The following is a 15,361-nucleotide window of genomic DNA, read 5'->3' as shown; positions in this document are numbered from 1 at the left end:
ACATCAATTGATTATTTTATGACGTTACTTAACGATTTCTGTTAACTTGCAGATATGCAAATATAACGTACTTTACGTAAAATTACTAAGAGTAATATATATTTTAAATATGTTTTTAAATATATATATATATACTATTTGCAGACGAGCCATTCCATTATTCTGCCTTTCGACTCGCATTGGTGATCTGTACCTTATATTGAATACAGTAAAGGTTTATGTAAAGTCACAGGATTCATACATAATCTACTTGACTATCGATAATCAATAGAAAACGTCGAATGCCTTTTAGAATATATATTTATATTTATATTCAATATATATATCGAATATAAATATATCTAAAACAGAAATAAAATCTAAAACAAAATAAGTTACTGTATATGTATGTATATAAGCCTATTGTTTCTTGTTCTAGAGACTTCTCTTTCATTTATTTTGTTCGGTGATTTATTTTATAAGAACAGATCTTTTACTGATTTAGTAATTTAATTAGATCTTCGATTGTTGGTGAAGCTATTTTGATAGATATTCAATTGGTACAGAGGTCAATGGTTACCGTAGTTGTTTCTAGTTTACAATTTATCCGGATATTCAATTGTTTTTTCTTCTTTTTGTGTGTTTGTTTAACTTGTTCGATAGCTACTGCGATTGTTTTTCTACATATTCCGTAGTCAATATAAATTTTTTAAAATATTCGATTTACTGTATGTTTAATAGTTAATAATATCACTTTTTAGATGTTTAAATTGCTGAACAGTTTATATAATTAATTTTTATAGCTGTTCGACGATCTTAGATTGTTTATACACTAATTTATTTTACAAATAAAGATTTAATATATTTTATATGTGTGTGTTGTAATTTAACTAGATGTTCAAAGATTCGTACAATAATTGTTTTAGATAATTGACTTTTGTAGATTTTTAATGGTTAATTAATATAATGACTAATGCAGTTATTATTATTATTTTTTTTCTAGAAGTTCAGTTTAAAGATTCCCCACGCACGTACAAGTGGAGATAGATGGTAATTCAAAGAACAATCGAATTGATTGGCTTATTTTTGACAGGATCTATCCAAAGATATCGAAAATTTGGACATTAATAGAAAATAAAAATAATCTTCGAGTTTAGGAAAATCGATTTATTTTCTTTAGCGTTTTTCTTCTTCGAATATTTTATTTAAACGAATCTAATCTGGAATTTCATTAGGTTTTTAATCTTTTTTCTCTAATTAAATTAATTTATATAATAAATGTTCAGTTGACACAATAAGTTCGAGTAGTACAAATGTTGTTAAATGCATTCGTTTAATATAAACTTTTAATACTACAAAGTTTGTAAACACATTTCTTGATCTTAGTACAAACGTTTTCTGTAAGAATTTCTAAATAAACGTTTGCATTTTTTGCTTTAGAGATATTGACACGGTCAACAGAATTGTAAAAATGCTTTTGATAGTAAAACATAAGATTTTAAGTTATAAGAAGCAGAGCCTTCGAGTGCTTATACACTGTCCGGACACAGAGCTGGCCCGTTTTGTTCCTTAGCGGACCATTTGCCATTTTTGTTTTGGACAAATAAATACGTTGAATGCTTCTTTTAATAAAGAAAGAGTCGTAAAGATTTTATTTTTTGCTAGTAAAGATAGCATTAATTTATAGGGGTTGGAACAGGGAAACAACCCCCAACCACTTCCTCTCTCGATGGCCCTGATAACAGAGCCTTGACATGCAAAGATTTGCAGCGCTCTTTCTTATATAGGTTGATTTAATGTAAAGCTGATAGCGAAAGATATAGGATTTATCTAGTATCGAATTCTGAATACTGAATCAATTGACTAGCCTGCTATACTGATCATATTTGTACTGTATCGACTACAAACTTATTTGTGCTTGTCTGAAGCCCCCCAAAAAAGCCCAAAATTCTAAAAATTAAAACTTAAAACTCCATTCGATTGGTGCAAACACTGTTAATACACACTTTTGAACAATACAAAACAGTTCGTGCCTGCTAACGTTTATACAGTTCAAAAACATGTATAACAAACGTTTAAAATACTTCAGTACATACAATGTTTATTTTTAAAAAATGTTTTTAAACATTAGAATAATACAAACATGGTTAACACAGAACACGGAACAAATAACACTAATAAAATAGAAACGTTAACACAGTAGCTTGTGTAAAATAAACATCATTAACACAGAACGAACGTCATTAAATAGAACTCATGACCGATGCACAAACAACAAATATTTTACATGAGAAAATCTTGAGGCATCTAATGGTAAAATGCCAATTTCACTTTTACTTTTACAACATTGACCTCATTATTAATCTTTTTTTTTTAATTTTGATTTTTTTAGAAATTAAAAAAAAATCAGGAAAAAAGAAATGAGTTTGAAAAGCCAAACAGCCGATACCATTAAAAATATATGGCTCTGTAACCAAAATTCCATTTTACAAGATAATTGTAACGGTAAGTATCTTGTAGATTAGTTGATGGTTTTGATGGGGTTTTTTTTTTTTGAATTTCTCTATTACTTTATCTGAAAAAATTTATAAAAAAGGTAAATGAGAAAACGTGTTTTTTACTGGTTGTTTATTTCTATAAAAGAGCCTGCGGGTTGTCGAATTTTAATGAAGTTTAAACCCATTTCCATTTTATCTCCGTTGACTTTTAAAGGAATCGACTCGTCACGCAATCTTTTTCTCACCACATTTCTTTGAATTTTTTGAATTGCATTTGATTATTATAAAAATTTCTTTTAAATTTTGTACAAAGGACACCTCGCCTAACTTTATTTTTTTTATTAAAGACAATTTATATACTTTTTTATTATTTCAATTTTAAATATTTCATTAATGATATTAACGTAAAAACATACAGTAGAATCCCGATTATCCGAGACAAATCCATAAGTGTATAGAACCTACGCTACTTTTCTTGTACTGCAATTCATACAGTAAAGTTTAAAACGATAACACGTGTTCAAAATAGTTTGTTTCTGTTATCTCTTATCATTTAACTTCAATGTGAGACAAATCATTAAAATGTAATTACAATAATACACATTGTTATTCTTATTGTACGGTACATGATTAAATTCACTAAGGGTATAAAAATAAGTTTAAAAGTGTCGTACTTGTATGGAACAACACTTTTACATTCGTAATTTTTAGTCTGAAATGGTCTGTTTTATCCGAATTTCCGGTTATCCGTGGATCCACGTTATCTCGGATAATCGGGCTTTTACTGTATTAAGATGTATTTTTTTTTTTTAAAACAATTTATTGTAAAAAAATTTGAAAAATTAAGCAGTTTTTTTTTCAATTTTCAAATAAACTTAAGCACGAAACGAGTGTTTCTACGCGATTTAGTTTCTCTTCTTTTAGATTTTAACGCCTGTCTAAATGTCTGTAAAAGACGTGTGAAATTTTACCAAAAAGTTTTTTCACGAATGAAAGGAAAAGTAAAATATAAATTGTAAAGAAGTCTTTTTTTTTTTTTTAGTTTTTGTTTTACATATTTTTAATTGAATAAGGAAATGGCAGGGAAAGGAAAAGCGAATGATGGATATGGAAAGAGCATTAGATCAAACACTGGATCTATAAAATTTATAGAGAATTTTTTTGATTTCTTCTCTACAAATGTATTTATAACGTTGCTACGATCGATATTATTGAAAATATCTTTGCTGAATGCATGAAAATGAGAATAAAAAACACGACTTTCGACATCAAACAAAGTGATGTTAAGATGGCTCCGGTTAAAAAAAAGAATCTATTTAAATGATTCTGTTAAATATTCCTGTCTAAAATCCAGTTAAAGAACGAAATTTGATCATTTAAACAAATAAATTTAAGTTTTTCAAATGCTTGAATTTTATTTTGTTTATTTAAATTTCACGAAATTGGCAAAAAAAAAAATCTTAGAAAATTTTGTACGCCATCGAAACTTCACCAAAATTAAATTATTTTACAAAAATTAGCATTAAAATTATAAAAAAAAACAAATATTTTATTCTTTTAACGGGGCTGTAATTAAAGTTCTTCTTCTTCTTAGAGTTTATTTACAGGAAAACATGTTAAAATTATTTTGATTAATTTATAATATTTAATACAATTTAACATAATATGTTAAATTGTATTAAATTAGTATATATTATATACTAGCATGTAATATGTTTTAAATATTAAATTATGAATTAATATAAATTAAAATGTAGAAATAATAATAATAATTAAGAATATTTTATAATTATGGATAAATAAATTTTTACTAGATTTAATCACAATTATTATTAATTTAAAAAAAAAACCTTTGAAATTCACCGATTCTACAACGTACGGAGTAAACCAAAAGTCAGTTAACTTCAGTAAATACCAAATCGACATTGTATTCAAATATTCAATCATTTTATCACGTTTCTATCGATTCCGAGCTTGCCACTCGCCGAGGACGTAAAACCACCGAATTCCAAGGAGGTTTTTCGGGTTTTCTTCCGAAAAACCCCACTCGACAGATCACCCACGTCCCGTCTATCAATCCAATCGAATTTATTTAAACAATTCAGTAAAAAGGAAACCCTCTAAATTCGGTTTAATGTTCTCTATAACAATCTCAAACATAAAACACGCGGTTAACTGACTTTTAAACTAAATTGTTGGCTGTGATAATTTAAAAAAGGTAGGAAAATAACTATAAATTACAATACTGAAATAAGAAAGTTATATTTTAATTAAATTATAATGTAAAATTAACTTTAAAACCTTCAACGTAACGTTTCAGCTACAGAAAATTGCGAAGAAAACTGGACGGATGCGAATTTTACACAGTGTCTTTGGAACAACACTGGAGTAAGTAAATACGGGATGATTCAAAAGTCGGTTAACCGTTTTCGAGTTAAGTTAAAATTTATAAATTTACTTTCTTTTTTATATAAAATCTTTTAGGAAGAAGTGACAAATTTGTCGGAATTGTACGAAATGATCAGAAAATTAACAATTTCTCCTTACGGTAATCCACAAGTAGAGAAAGTTTTTACCGAATGTATCCGGACAATTTTAACAATACCAAAACCGAACGACGGTATAAAAATACTTCAATCGAAAAACCAGAATTTTGTAAATATTTAAAATATAATTTTTATTCGAAATTTTAAAATTTTTACAGGTAGACTTTACTGTAGTCGAACCTTTGATGGTTGGGGTTGTTGGAACGATACTTTGGCAGGAAGCGTAGCTTATACACCTTGTCCAAATTTCGTACCGGGATTTTTAAGTGGTAGTAAGTAAAATATATGAATTTTGATACTTTTTTTATTTTATTACACGGCTTTAACTCTACTATTAAATTGCAGAATACGCTCATAAAGTTTGCAATAAAGACGGAAGTTGGTACAGACATCCAGATACGAACAAAACTTGGTCCAATTACACGACTTGCATCGATCACGAAGACTTATCTGTAAGTCTCCAGGTTTTTTAAACACACAACAAAAGTATAGTCTCGTTGAAAAAAGGTAATATATCCATACACGTTGACGGTTTCCTTTTGTAAGGAAGTAGTAAAGGAATTTATAGAAGTAAGGAAATCGTTAGCTTACTCAATCGACTGAAAATGTCGTAAAAGTTTCATTAGGTCGTAGACTAAACGGAAAATGAAAAAAAATACAATATTATATCACTTTAATTTTAAAATAAGAGTTATATGTGGGGGGGGTTCATTTTAATCAGCCGCCGGAATTGAAAAATACGCATTCCTCAAAATGTCCATTAAGATAAAAATGTTAGACTTCGAGGAGATCGTGAGATGGCGCTACTGGTTTCGTCATAGATGGCGCCGTAATGGAAAACACCCATTACGCGCCACCTATGACGAAACCAGTAGCGCCATCTCACGATCTCCTCGAAGTCTAACATTTTTATCTTAATGAACATTTTGAGGAATGCGTATTTTTCAATTCCGGCGGCTGATTAAAATGATTAAACGAGGTCAACTTCACTTTCTTAAGTGGGAACTGTCATTTTTATCGCATATTACGATTCTATGTAAAAAACGAATAGCTTTCATCCAAAACATTTTTTCTCAAAGATGCATACTAATCGGAATTAACCAGTGTTTGAAGTTTTACGAGGCCGCCACACAAAGTGCGACTCGTACAAACATACCGCGAAACATGTTACTAAAAACCACGATACATTTCTAACGAAGAACCGACTGCATTCGGGAAAACGAAAATGTTTTTGAACATCGTTTCCAATGGAAGAAAAACTACAAAAGGCAAGGGCTTGTTAATTAACGTAAAAAACGTATCCAGAAAATTTAAGGAGATTTCTAACGTAGCTCGAGGAATATTAGAAATCAAACGAGATCCACGTCTTCTCTTTATCAGAAGCTCCATGTCTTTAACGCAGTATGGCAAGAATTTTTCTATCGGTTTGTTATATGAAGAAAAAGAAGGATTTCGCCAAATAATAATAGCTTTATAGTAACTTTTTAAGAATATTTATTTCTTTTTTAAATGAATTTCACAGACATCTACACACGCCCGTACATAGCCTATAATGTAACAGCCGCGTAAAAGTTCAAATGATTAAAGTTAACCACCTTGTATGTATGCAGTAATAATAAGAGTAAATTTTAAAAACGTTTAATTTTATTTCTTTAAATCGAGGGTTCAAACCCGGATAATAACTTCTGATATTTTATTCCTCTGAATTTAAGGTGTTTCCGACAGAGTGTCCTCGATTTTTCTATTTCTCTAATGTTCGTATTCTCAATCGAGGATTACGAATTAGAGTTAGAAGTTAATCGATAAGCGCTGAGTACTAAAAGTAAAGCGAATGATAATCGGTTAACTTCTAAACCCTTCATATCCGGTTGTAAATAGGAGATTTCCAACCTGATTTATAGAAATAAAATCGAGAAAATGACTTTTAACTGTTTTTCAGAGATCGATCGAATTGTCTGTAAATGATTTCACATTTTAGGGATCGGTCGATTTATCTACGGGTTAATTACTAGGATAAGTTTGAAAGTTATTTTATTATACTGTATTTAAAAGTATGGATTATATAATGATAAAGAAATTGGCGAATTAAATCCGAATCTAGAAAGGGTTTGATATAGAAAAGGTGTAGAAAATGACACGAGCCTTAATTATTACGTTAAGTTTTGTACTTTGAAATATATGTTATATCGGTGATATCTATTTAAATTCGTAATTTTTCAAAGTAAACACTTTTAAATAAATCTCTAATTAGGTTTACGAATCGACAGAATCAATAAAATTTATAATTTTTGGGAGGATATTACGGCAATACGATGATTAGCAAACACGCTGAAAGTCTATATCTTAGCAACGTAAATTCGATGTAAGGGTATTGCGTGGTTAAAAAAAAAAGAATAAATTTTATTTTTATTTTGTAATGATTCTAAACTCTACGGAGATAATTTGTTTCAAAGAGGACGAGAAATGTCTGAAGACAAATGTTCCTTAAAGTGAAAACTAGAGGTGACGGTACCAAAAACAAATTCATTCCCTGGAGAGGAACAAAGTTTCGATCTAATTAGCGAGAATAAACACGGTGTTTTAGAAAAGAAATTTTGTTTTAAAACAGTTTTAACGACTCGTAGTGGCAAGATAAATTATGACACTTAACAACGTAGTATTATTTTGGAGTAGACTATACTTTAATACTTTTAATTCCAATTTAAATAATAATATATATTTAAAGAAAAATTTTTAAATACTTTTTAAATTAAAATTAATAATACTTTTTTTTAATTTTTAGTATTATTCATATGATAAACTTAGTAAAATTTCTTAATTTTTTTGCTTTGTTCTTCAGTTCCGACAGCAGATCAATACGTTGTATGTTATCGGATATTCGTTGTCTCTGGTAGCATTATTGGTATCTTTGTTCATTTTTTGCTATTTCAGGTAAGAAATATATTTAATTTAAATATATTAAGCTTTTTTTTCGAGAATTTAATCAATAAATACGAAAAATATTTTCAAAATTTACGTTGTCTTAGAGCACTTCAGTGCAAGAGGACGACCATACATAAAAATCTCTTTCTTTCGTTTTTGATTAATAACGTGTTTTGGATTATTTGGTATCTTCAAGTGGTGCAAAAACCTGACATTCTAGTATCGAACGAGGTGAGTTATTATTATTTTTTTTGCGAAGGATTAAGTTAAATATTTTCGCATAGAATTCACTTAAATCCCTTCTTAAATAGGCGTGGTGTCAAATTTTACACGTCATCGTACACTACTTTATGGTGTCCAACTATTTTTGGATGTTTTGCGAAGGTTTATATTTGCACACGATTCTTGTTATCGCATTCGTTTCCGAATCCAGGCTGATGAAATGGTTCTATTTCTTGGGATGGGGTGAGTTTATCCCTTTTTTTGTTATATTTATATATCGTAAACTAACTTATTTTCCTTTAAAACAAAAATATTTTATATTATGCGTCGACGGACGTACTGTACAGTACGTGGAATCAATTACATAATTACTTCTTATTACTCGTTAGGGATTCCTCTTCTATTAACCATCCTCTATGCTATTTTACGAGGTCTTATATCGACGTCAGTAGCTTAGTAAGTTTATAAATTATACCGGATTTAATATATATATATATATATCGTCTTATAAATATAAAATAAACCCCGTTTACTTTAGCTGTTGGATCGAAGAAAGTATATATCTATGGATTCTTTCCGGACCCGTCTGCGCTTCGATGTTGGTAAATATTATAGAAGTTTTTAATGTTAATTAAATTTATATACAAATATTCATTTTTATATATAATTTTAAAAAATATTACAGCTCAATTTAATATTTTTAATCAACATTATTCGGGTGCTGCTTTCAAAATTACATTCCGTAAATTCTCCGGCTAATAATCAAACCAGGTAAATTTATAGATTTCTTTTTAACTTTAGAAGAATATTTTACGACTTTTTTTAAATAATATTTTTATAAATTATTTTTCTGGAAGGAAGGCCGTTCGAGCTACGGTCATACTCATTCCTCTTTTGGGATTACATTACTTGCTGACACCGTTCAGACCGGTGCAAGGATCTTCGGGAGAGGTAGTATACGAAGTGATATCGGCAACCGCCACATCTTTACAAGTAAGGCAAAAAATATAGTAAGAAAGATTTAAAAATTTAAATAATACGTACATAAAAATACGGCGTAATTTATATCTTAAAGGGTTTTTGCGTTTCTCTCCTGTTTTGTTTCTTCAACGGCGAGGTAAGTTAAGAAAACCAGGTACGTCTTTAAGTAACTTCCGTATAAATCGACGTAAATAATTTTATTTAAATTTAAAAAGATATTTATTTCATTTTTACAATGTTTATTCGGTCTACACGGCAAAGATTAAACGAAATTCGTACGACGAAAATCGATAGGCCATAGCGTTTAATCCGTCGAACGGGACGGGGCGTGGTTTTGTCCATGTTACTAACGTCGTACGAATAACTTATACGTCGAAGAAGACGGAAGAGTTTGGAACGGACAAATAAATTTTTCCTCCGTTTGTATTTTTTTCTTATTTTTCCCGTAGGTGACCACGGTTATAAGGAAAAAATGGAGAGATCTGAGGACGGTCAGACAGACGAGCAAAAGAATAACTCGCGCCACCACAGTGTCCGTAGGTAAACCTTGCGCTACCCCACCTAAAACATTTGGATTTTCTCGAATTTCCAGGTAACCGGTAAATTGGTCAGAACGTAAAAAAAAAAAAAAAAAAAACCAATCGTTTCTACGAATTTTTTCGAGTCGAGCTAGCAAATTATTGGAAAATTCTATAAAAATATACCGAGGAAAATTGGAATATTTTTCGTATTTTTCACTCTCCTTTCCACTATAGAAGTCGGTTTACTCGGGCCGGCAACGTTATTCGCTTCATCCTTTAACGGTGACTCAATATATTTAATAAGAACGACCGCACTTTCGACCTTTAACCCAGTAATTAATTAATTGGTTGTGGAAGGAAAGATCCGTATTTTTAGTCGTTCTTTCTGCGTGGTGTTAACTTTATTGACAACTTGCGTAAGACGTATTGGGGTCCCGGATATACGTGTTTTTTGTCCGGCGCCATATACCATTCCGTTATAACGTCATCTGATATACGACAGAGTAACCAAACTGTAAATGAAGAAAAGCGTAAATTTAGAGTGACTCGACTGATGAAGGGATACAGTGTAAGTAAATTTTAAAACAGAATAAAACAATTGGACAATTACAAAAACAAAGAAAAAATGACCACACAGCACTTTAGAAGTGATGCTATGCAATGGTGAATAAAACAATAATAAAACGTACATTTTGGTCAGGATAACGATACAGCGACCAAGTGTTTTAGTTTGTTTTATCCGTTTAACCATCAAATGCAGAGTATAAACATGTATAAAGTTTTAAATACTAAACTTAATTAAATCAATTTTAAATATTGAAAGCCGATTCCGACAAACTATTAATAGTTTATATATTATTTTTTTTAAATAAACGTCTACCTAATTAAACTTCTGGCGATAGATATCAACGGTGAATTTTACTAATTAAATAAATTAAATATTTAATTATTTTAATTATTTAATTAGGTGAAAATAAATAGATATTAATAGTCTCCTTATATTTTATAAATATTAATAAAATAATAGATTTCTCCAAACGTATCCAAGAAGTAAACAGGGGTTGGTTTCCCATAGACAGTCCTCCTCCTCTCTTTGTATTTTATCGGAGACGGTAGATTTTTAAACGATTCTACAGCCCTGCTTCGAATCTACACTGCCTGTCAAAAGTTAACGAGAATTATGTTTTAATTGTTAATTCTAAAAACGTTTTAAACGTTATTTAAATCGCAAAGAAGAGTAACTTTTCACTTAGTAAATTAACTTAATTAAAGTTTATCGAACGGACTAAAAGTTTATAATTTAATATAAAAAAATCTACCTTAATTAGAAAAATTACATTAAAAAGGAGGATGTCTTAAATTAGTCATTTCTTTTCTCGATAGTTTCTGCAGAGAACCTCATCGGACGATGGAACAGGAAGGACAATTTATTCGAAGTGTGCATCTTCACAAATGTGAATTCGGTTGAAAGACTTAAAAACTTCTTTTTTCTGATGAATTATGCGACCGAAAAATTCTCTACGACGAGGGAAAAGTTTCTAAATTGCCAAACTAATCATTTTATCGTCTGGTAAAACTGTACGAGGATCCAAAAATTCACCATTAGCACAAATTCTTATCTTTTATCGGGTCAAAAGTATTTTTTATAAGTGTAATTAACATCGGATTCTAATGAATATTAATTTAAGCTTAAATTCTAAGGGGGGAAAAATATGTGTGTGTTATCGATTTGAAATTTTGATTTACTGTCGATATTAAATATATTGTCTTGTTTGATTTAAACTATACAAATGGTTAATAATTTGTTTATATTACCGTTTAAATTATTAATAAAGTATTTAACACAAATCGTCTCCTCGTTATGAGATAACGTTCAATTTAATACAAAATACTGTACATAAATATGTAGGAATGACAGCGAGATTGGGATCGATCGTGGTTCCTAGAGAAAAGAACCAGATTACCTATATATTAACATCCGATTTGTATCGTAAGTCGTGTTATTTGAATACAAAAATTTCCCTCGAACGGAGTTAGATACACAACTGGCACGACTCTATTGCTAACAGGAAAAGTATGATGTACAGGGAAAAAACACTACTACATTCCACGTAGGCAAATGTTATGTGCTACCTGTCGCAGTAATGGAGTATGGCGCCATATATTTCGCACTATATCATTGTCGCAGTAATTCAGTGACTATAATACGAGTATAGAATATATTTTTAAAAAATTATAGTTAATTACTTTGTTAACTTTTTTGCCAGTAGATGGCGCGACGTGTAACAAAAATTGACTAAATAAAAATTAATTGATTTATAGAAATACTTAGATATTTTGAGGAGGGACGTACAGCATGATCAAAGTTAGAAGTATTTGAAAGTAACTACCGAGTTTCGTAGCAATTGGTCGAACGGCCTTGTAGTGTATAGCGAACGAACGAACAAACATCCTCGTTTATATACATAGAAGAATATATAGTGTAGATTTAATTTTCATTTTAAAACACATTTTTTAAACTGTTTCCATCCTGTGTGGGTGGTAACAAAGCCTTTTTATCAAAACCATTACGGTTTCGGTCAAGCACAATGGGGCAGCCGTATGATGATGGAGGAGCCAGACGTATCTGAAATGGTCTGCCCATGAAATATTTCCTAAGGTTTCTCGACTGGTCCAGATTCGATCCCCTAGAGAGCTGTACTGTCACCTTAACCCTCTGCCATCCGTCCTTGAAAAATTACGTAAAGAAAGTCAACAATTGATTAACAATATTTCTATTTTTCGACAATAAGTAGTATTCGAAGCATTATTTATTTTTCTTTGTTAGCAGGAAAAGAGAAGATAGGCATTCGCACAGTTCGGGTTTCAAAGTAAGGAGAACTTCTAACAGTGAGTAAATTATCTAATTATACAAAGAAGAAAATAATGGCCGTTTTTCAGATCGCCCGCACTAGAATCAACACGGAAATGAATGAGACACCGCCAATTCTAACGTTGGTTGATGGCAGTAATGTTATGTACTCTGAAGTTTAACTAAAAGTTCTATAGAACGTGATTAACACACTTTCTATTGAAGACCCAAAGGCTTTTATATGGTATGGTCTGAAAGATTAAAATATACACTTGTACTCTATTTTCAGGTTAGTTTTGACATTTCGTTTTAAAAAACAATTTACGATTGGTAACAAAGGTTTTCTCTTCTGTAGAGAACATGACGACTGACAGATCGTCATTTGGGTGTTGAAAGACCTTTGGGATATAAATTGATGTTCAGTTTGAGGACGAGAGACTCTTTGATCTACATCAGTTATATATAGGCCTACGTTTTTATATTAGTTTTATTTACATTTTTAGTGTAATCTTTTATTCGTCGCTTTATTTATTTTAAATTGAGAAATTTTTATGAGAATTCCTCCAAAAAAAGATTTGATTAAAATAACATAATAATTGGATTTTTTGCCATCGATTTCAGTTTAATGAATTAATCGAATAGCAACGAATATCCAGTTTTACTCCCCGATTGTTATTCTGTCAAGCAATCGGGGTCAGTTTCTGGAAATAAAAAAAAATCTACCACAAAATGACGTGGCTTTGTGGCTTAATGTGTGAAAATTATATAAGATTTTCCACAGACTAAGTACACCGAACAGAAGTATTTGGCAAGTCAACATTTATCAAAAACGTGTATAATCTAAAAATAATAATCTATATACTGTATATACTAGCAGATAAGCCCGGTGTTGGTCAGGCATAAAGTAACGATATCGAAGATTAAGATTATTAGGTTATAAAACTATACTTTTAAAAATTTTTTCTGTAATACTGTTGATAATACTGACTCGAGACACCTGATTTACCTTTTCGTTAAAAATCTAAATGGAATTTTCCAACGATTGGACTTCGACCGAGAAATCCATCTCAGGCATCCCGTATCGTCGTTTTACTTAAATCCGTAACATTTAAGCGGCGGGCCTGATCATCAGAAATTAATCCATAAATCGGCTTCATTTACTTTGAAAATATCCGTCAGAATCTTTAAGAAATTCATCAGAATGCCTATAAGTACGTGGGACGTATGTTCTTGTAAATAACGAGTTTATAAAAAAAATATTAGTATTAGTTTGATTCATTTGCATACGTCAATGCGACACGTGGGCGATCTTCTCAGGGGAATTATTCCTGGGAAGAGTTTTATGGGGAAACTATCCCCTATTTAGGTGCTACTAACTTGAAGAAAACCCGGAAAACTCTACGTGCTCAGCCCGTTTGCAATGTGCGAACCCACGACGAACTACCAATGTACCAGTTTTGATATCACGCAGGATGGTCTACTTCGCGCTATATCAATGTCGCAGAAATTAAGTGAATATAATATTTGTTTTGTTTTTTGAAATGATATATTTTTTGTATGAATTATATATAGTTTATTATTTTAAAAATTTGCCACTACATGACGCTACATCTAAATCCAGCAAATTAAAAGTAAATAAAAAATAATTAATATGTGGAAATCCAATGAATATTTTGGGATAGTATATATGACGTTATCTAAGTTAATGGTATTTTCAAAGAACTAACGAGTTTCTTAGCAATTGGTCGAACGGTCTAGGAGTACATAGCGAACAAACAAACAAATAAGCAAACATTCTTATTTATAGATATAGATTTAACGGTTACAATTACGCCTTATTAGTTTATGGTGTGGTAAAATTACTAGGAGAGGCCAGCGATCATCTAGGCAAGGGGACCCTGCCAAATCTTAATCCGCCCCCATTACTAATCTAAAGAGTTTTGTTGTAGAATGCCAGAAAGTAAAATTTTCAGGAATTTAATGTTTTTGGTAAATGTAATATGAGAAGGGTAATTTTGTACTATCAAGAAATTTCTATATTTATGTAATATCCTTTAATAGTTAATCTTTTATATGGTATGTTTGAAGAAATTATTAAAAACAAATAAAAAAAAGAGAAAAAACTAGAGCTGAAAGAAAAGAGATTAAGATGGATAGATGAAAGGAAAAAAAGAGAAGAATGACGAAGAAATCACAAAAAAAAAACGGCAGCGAAGTTGAGAAACTTTATCTAAGGTTGATTTTTACCAGACAATAAAAGAAGCAACTATAACCTATTAATACATCCATTTGGCTTAAAGATAAATATTTTAGAAATTTAAATAGAGATAGTAAAATTTATAAATTCTTAATTAAATTCTAGAGCCTAAATTCAGTTTCCTTAGGTTTTGAGGAGAAACTAGATTTAAGGTTTTAGGATTGTTATGTGAACTGGGGTTACAAAAACTGGAGAAAAGCAGTCTTAATGATTTCAAAGAGAATATCGTATATTTTAAAAGATATATGGACGATGTTGTTTGTATTATTTGGAAAAATAAAAAAAGAGTTAGTGAATTTCTAGATAAGATTAATAGTAACAAGATAGGGCTGAAACTAAAATGAAAAAAAAGAGTTCATTAAATATACATTTTTCAAAGATATAAATATCGAATTTAAAAAGAGGCAATTTAGTCACCTGCGTATACGTTACAGCAACACATAGCTCACTCTACATTCCATCTAATTCGTGTGACCCTTATTGATACAAACTGGCAGCATTCCGGGTCCTGGTTAGTGTTACAATATGTACTAGTGGGACCCCAGCAGTCGTCCATCGTCAGTCGTAGAGCACACCACGTGTGT

At 30.4% G+C, this 15,361-nt stretch overlaps 1 protein-coding gene and 1 long non-coding RNA gene across 4 annotated transcripts; both read left to right on the top strand.

The window, feature by feature from the left end:
* Positions 1 to 1,822: 1,822 nt before the first annotated feature.
* On the top strand, positions 1,823 to 11,520 carry LOC111619112 (calcitonin gene-related peptide type 1 receptor-like). 3 transcript variants are annotated; one of them, XM_023360773.1, is made up of 15 exons: positions 1,823 to 2,484; positions 4,798 to 4,865; positions 4,962 to 5,097; positions 5,182 to 5,295; positions 5,369 to 5,475; positions 7,863 to 7,954; positions 8,050 to 8,176; positions 8,257 to 8,410; positions 8,557 to 8,623; positions 8,706 to 8,769; positions 8,853 to 8,938; positions 9,025 to 9,160; positions 9,243 to 9,284; positions 9,598 to 9,688; positions 11,053 to 11,520. In XM_023360773.1, exons 1-15 carry the CDS (start codon positions 2,400 to 2,402, stop codon positions 11,241 to 11,243), a joined length of 1,560 nt encoding a protein of 519 aa, XP_023216541.1. In that variant the 5' UTR covers positions 1,823 to 2,399; the 3' UTR covers positions 11,244 to 11,520. The 3 variants fall into 3 exon arrangements, with proteins under 3 accessions (XP_023216541.1, XP_023216542.1, XP_023216543.1); XM_023360774.1 differs by having other exon boundaries at positions 9,598 to 9,740; positions 11,053 to 11,272; XM_023360775.1 differs by lacking the exon at positions 1,823 to 2,484 and having other exon boundaries at positions 4,807 to 4,865; positions 5,186 to 5,295.
* Positions 11,521 to 12,082: 562 nt separating this feature from the next.
* Positions 12,083 to 13,049, top strand: LOC111619143. The gene is made up of 3 exons (XR_002755697.1): positions 12,083 to 12,539; positions 12,610 to 12,809; positions 12,876 to 13,049. It is a non-coding gene; the product is annotated as an uncharacterized LOC111619143 (long non-coding RNA).
* The last annotated feature ends 2,312 nt before the right edge of the window (positions 13,050 to 15,361 follow it).

The sequence above is a fragment of the Centruroides sculpturatus genome, unplaced genomic scaffold, assembly GCF_000671375.1.
Source record: "Centruroides sculpturatus isolate CEXI.00-Female unplaced genomic scaffold, Cexi_2.0 scaffold87, whole genome shotgun sequence".
Lineage (NCBI taxonomy): Eukaryota > Metazoa > Arthropoda > Arachnida > Scorpiones > Buthidae > Centruroides > Centruroides sculpturatus.
This window is presented reverse-complemented; position numbering and strand designations above follow the sequence as displayed.

What these genes read in the sequence shown, in the direction of transcription:
- LOC111619112 (XM_023360773.1), top strand. Translation starts at nt 2,400, where the DNA reads ATGAGTTTGAAAAGCCAAACAGCCGATACCATTAAAAATATATGGCTC. An exon ending in ATATCGACGTCAGTAGCTTA is followed by an intron (nt 8,624 to 8,705) that starts GTAAGTTTATAA and finishes CGTTTACTTTAG; the next exon opens with CTGTTGGATCGAAGAAAGTA. An exon ending in CAACCGCCACATCTTTACAA is followed by an intron (nt 9,161 to 9,242) that starts GTAAGGCAAAAA and finishes TATATCTTAAAG; the next exon opens with GGTTTTTGCGTTTCTCTCCT.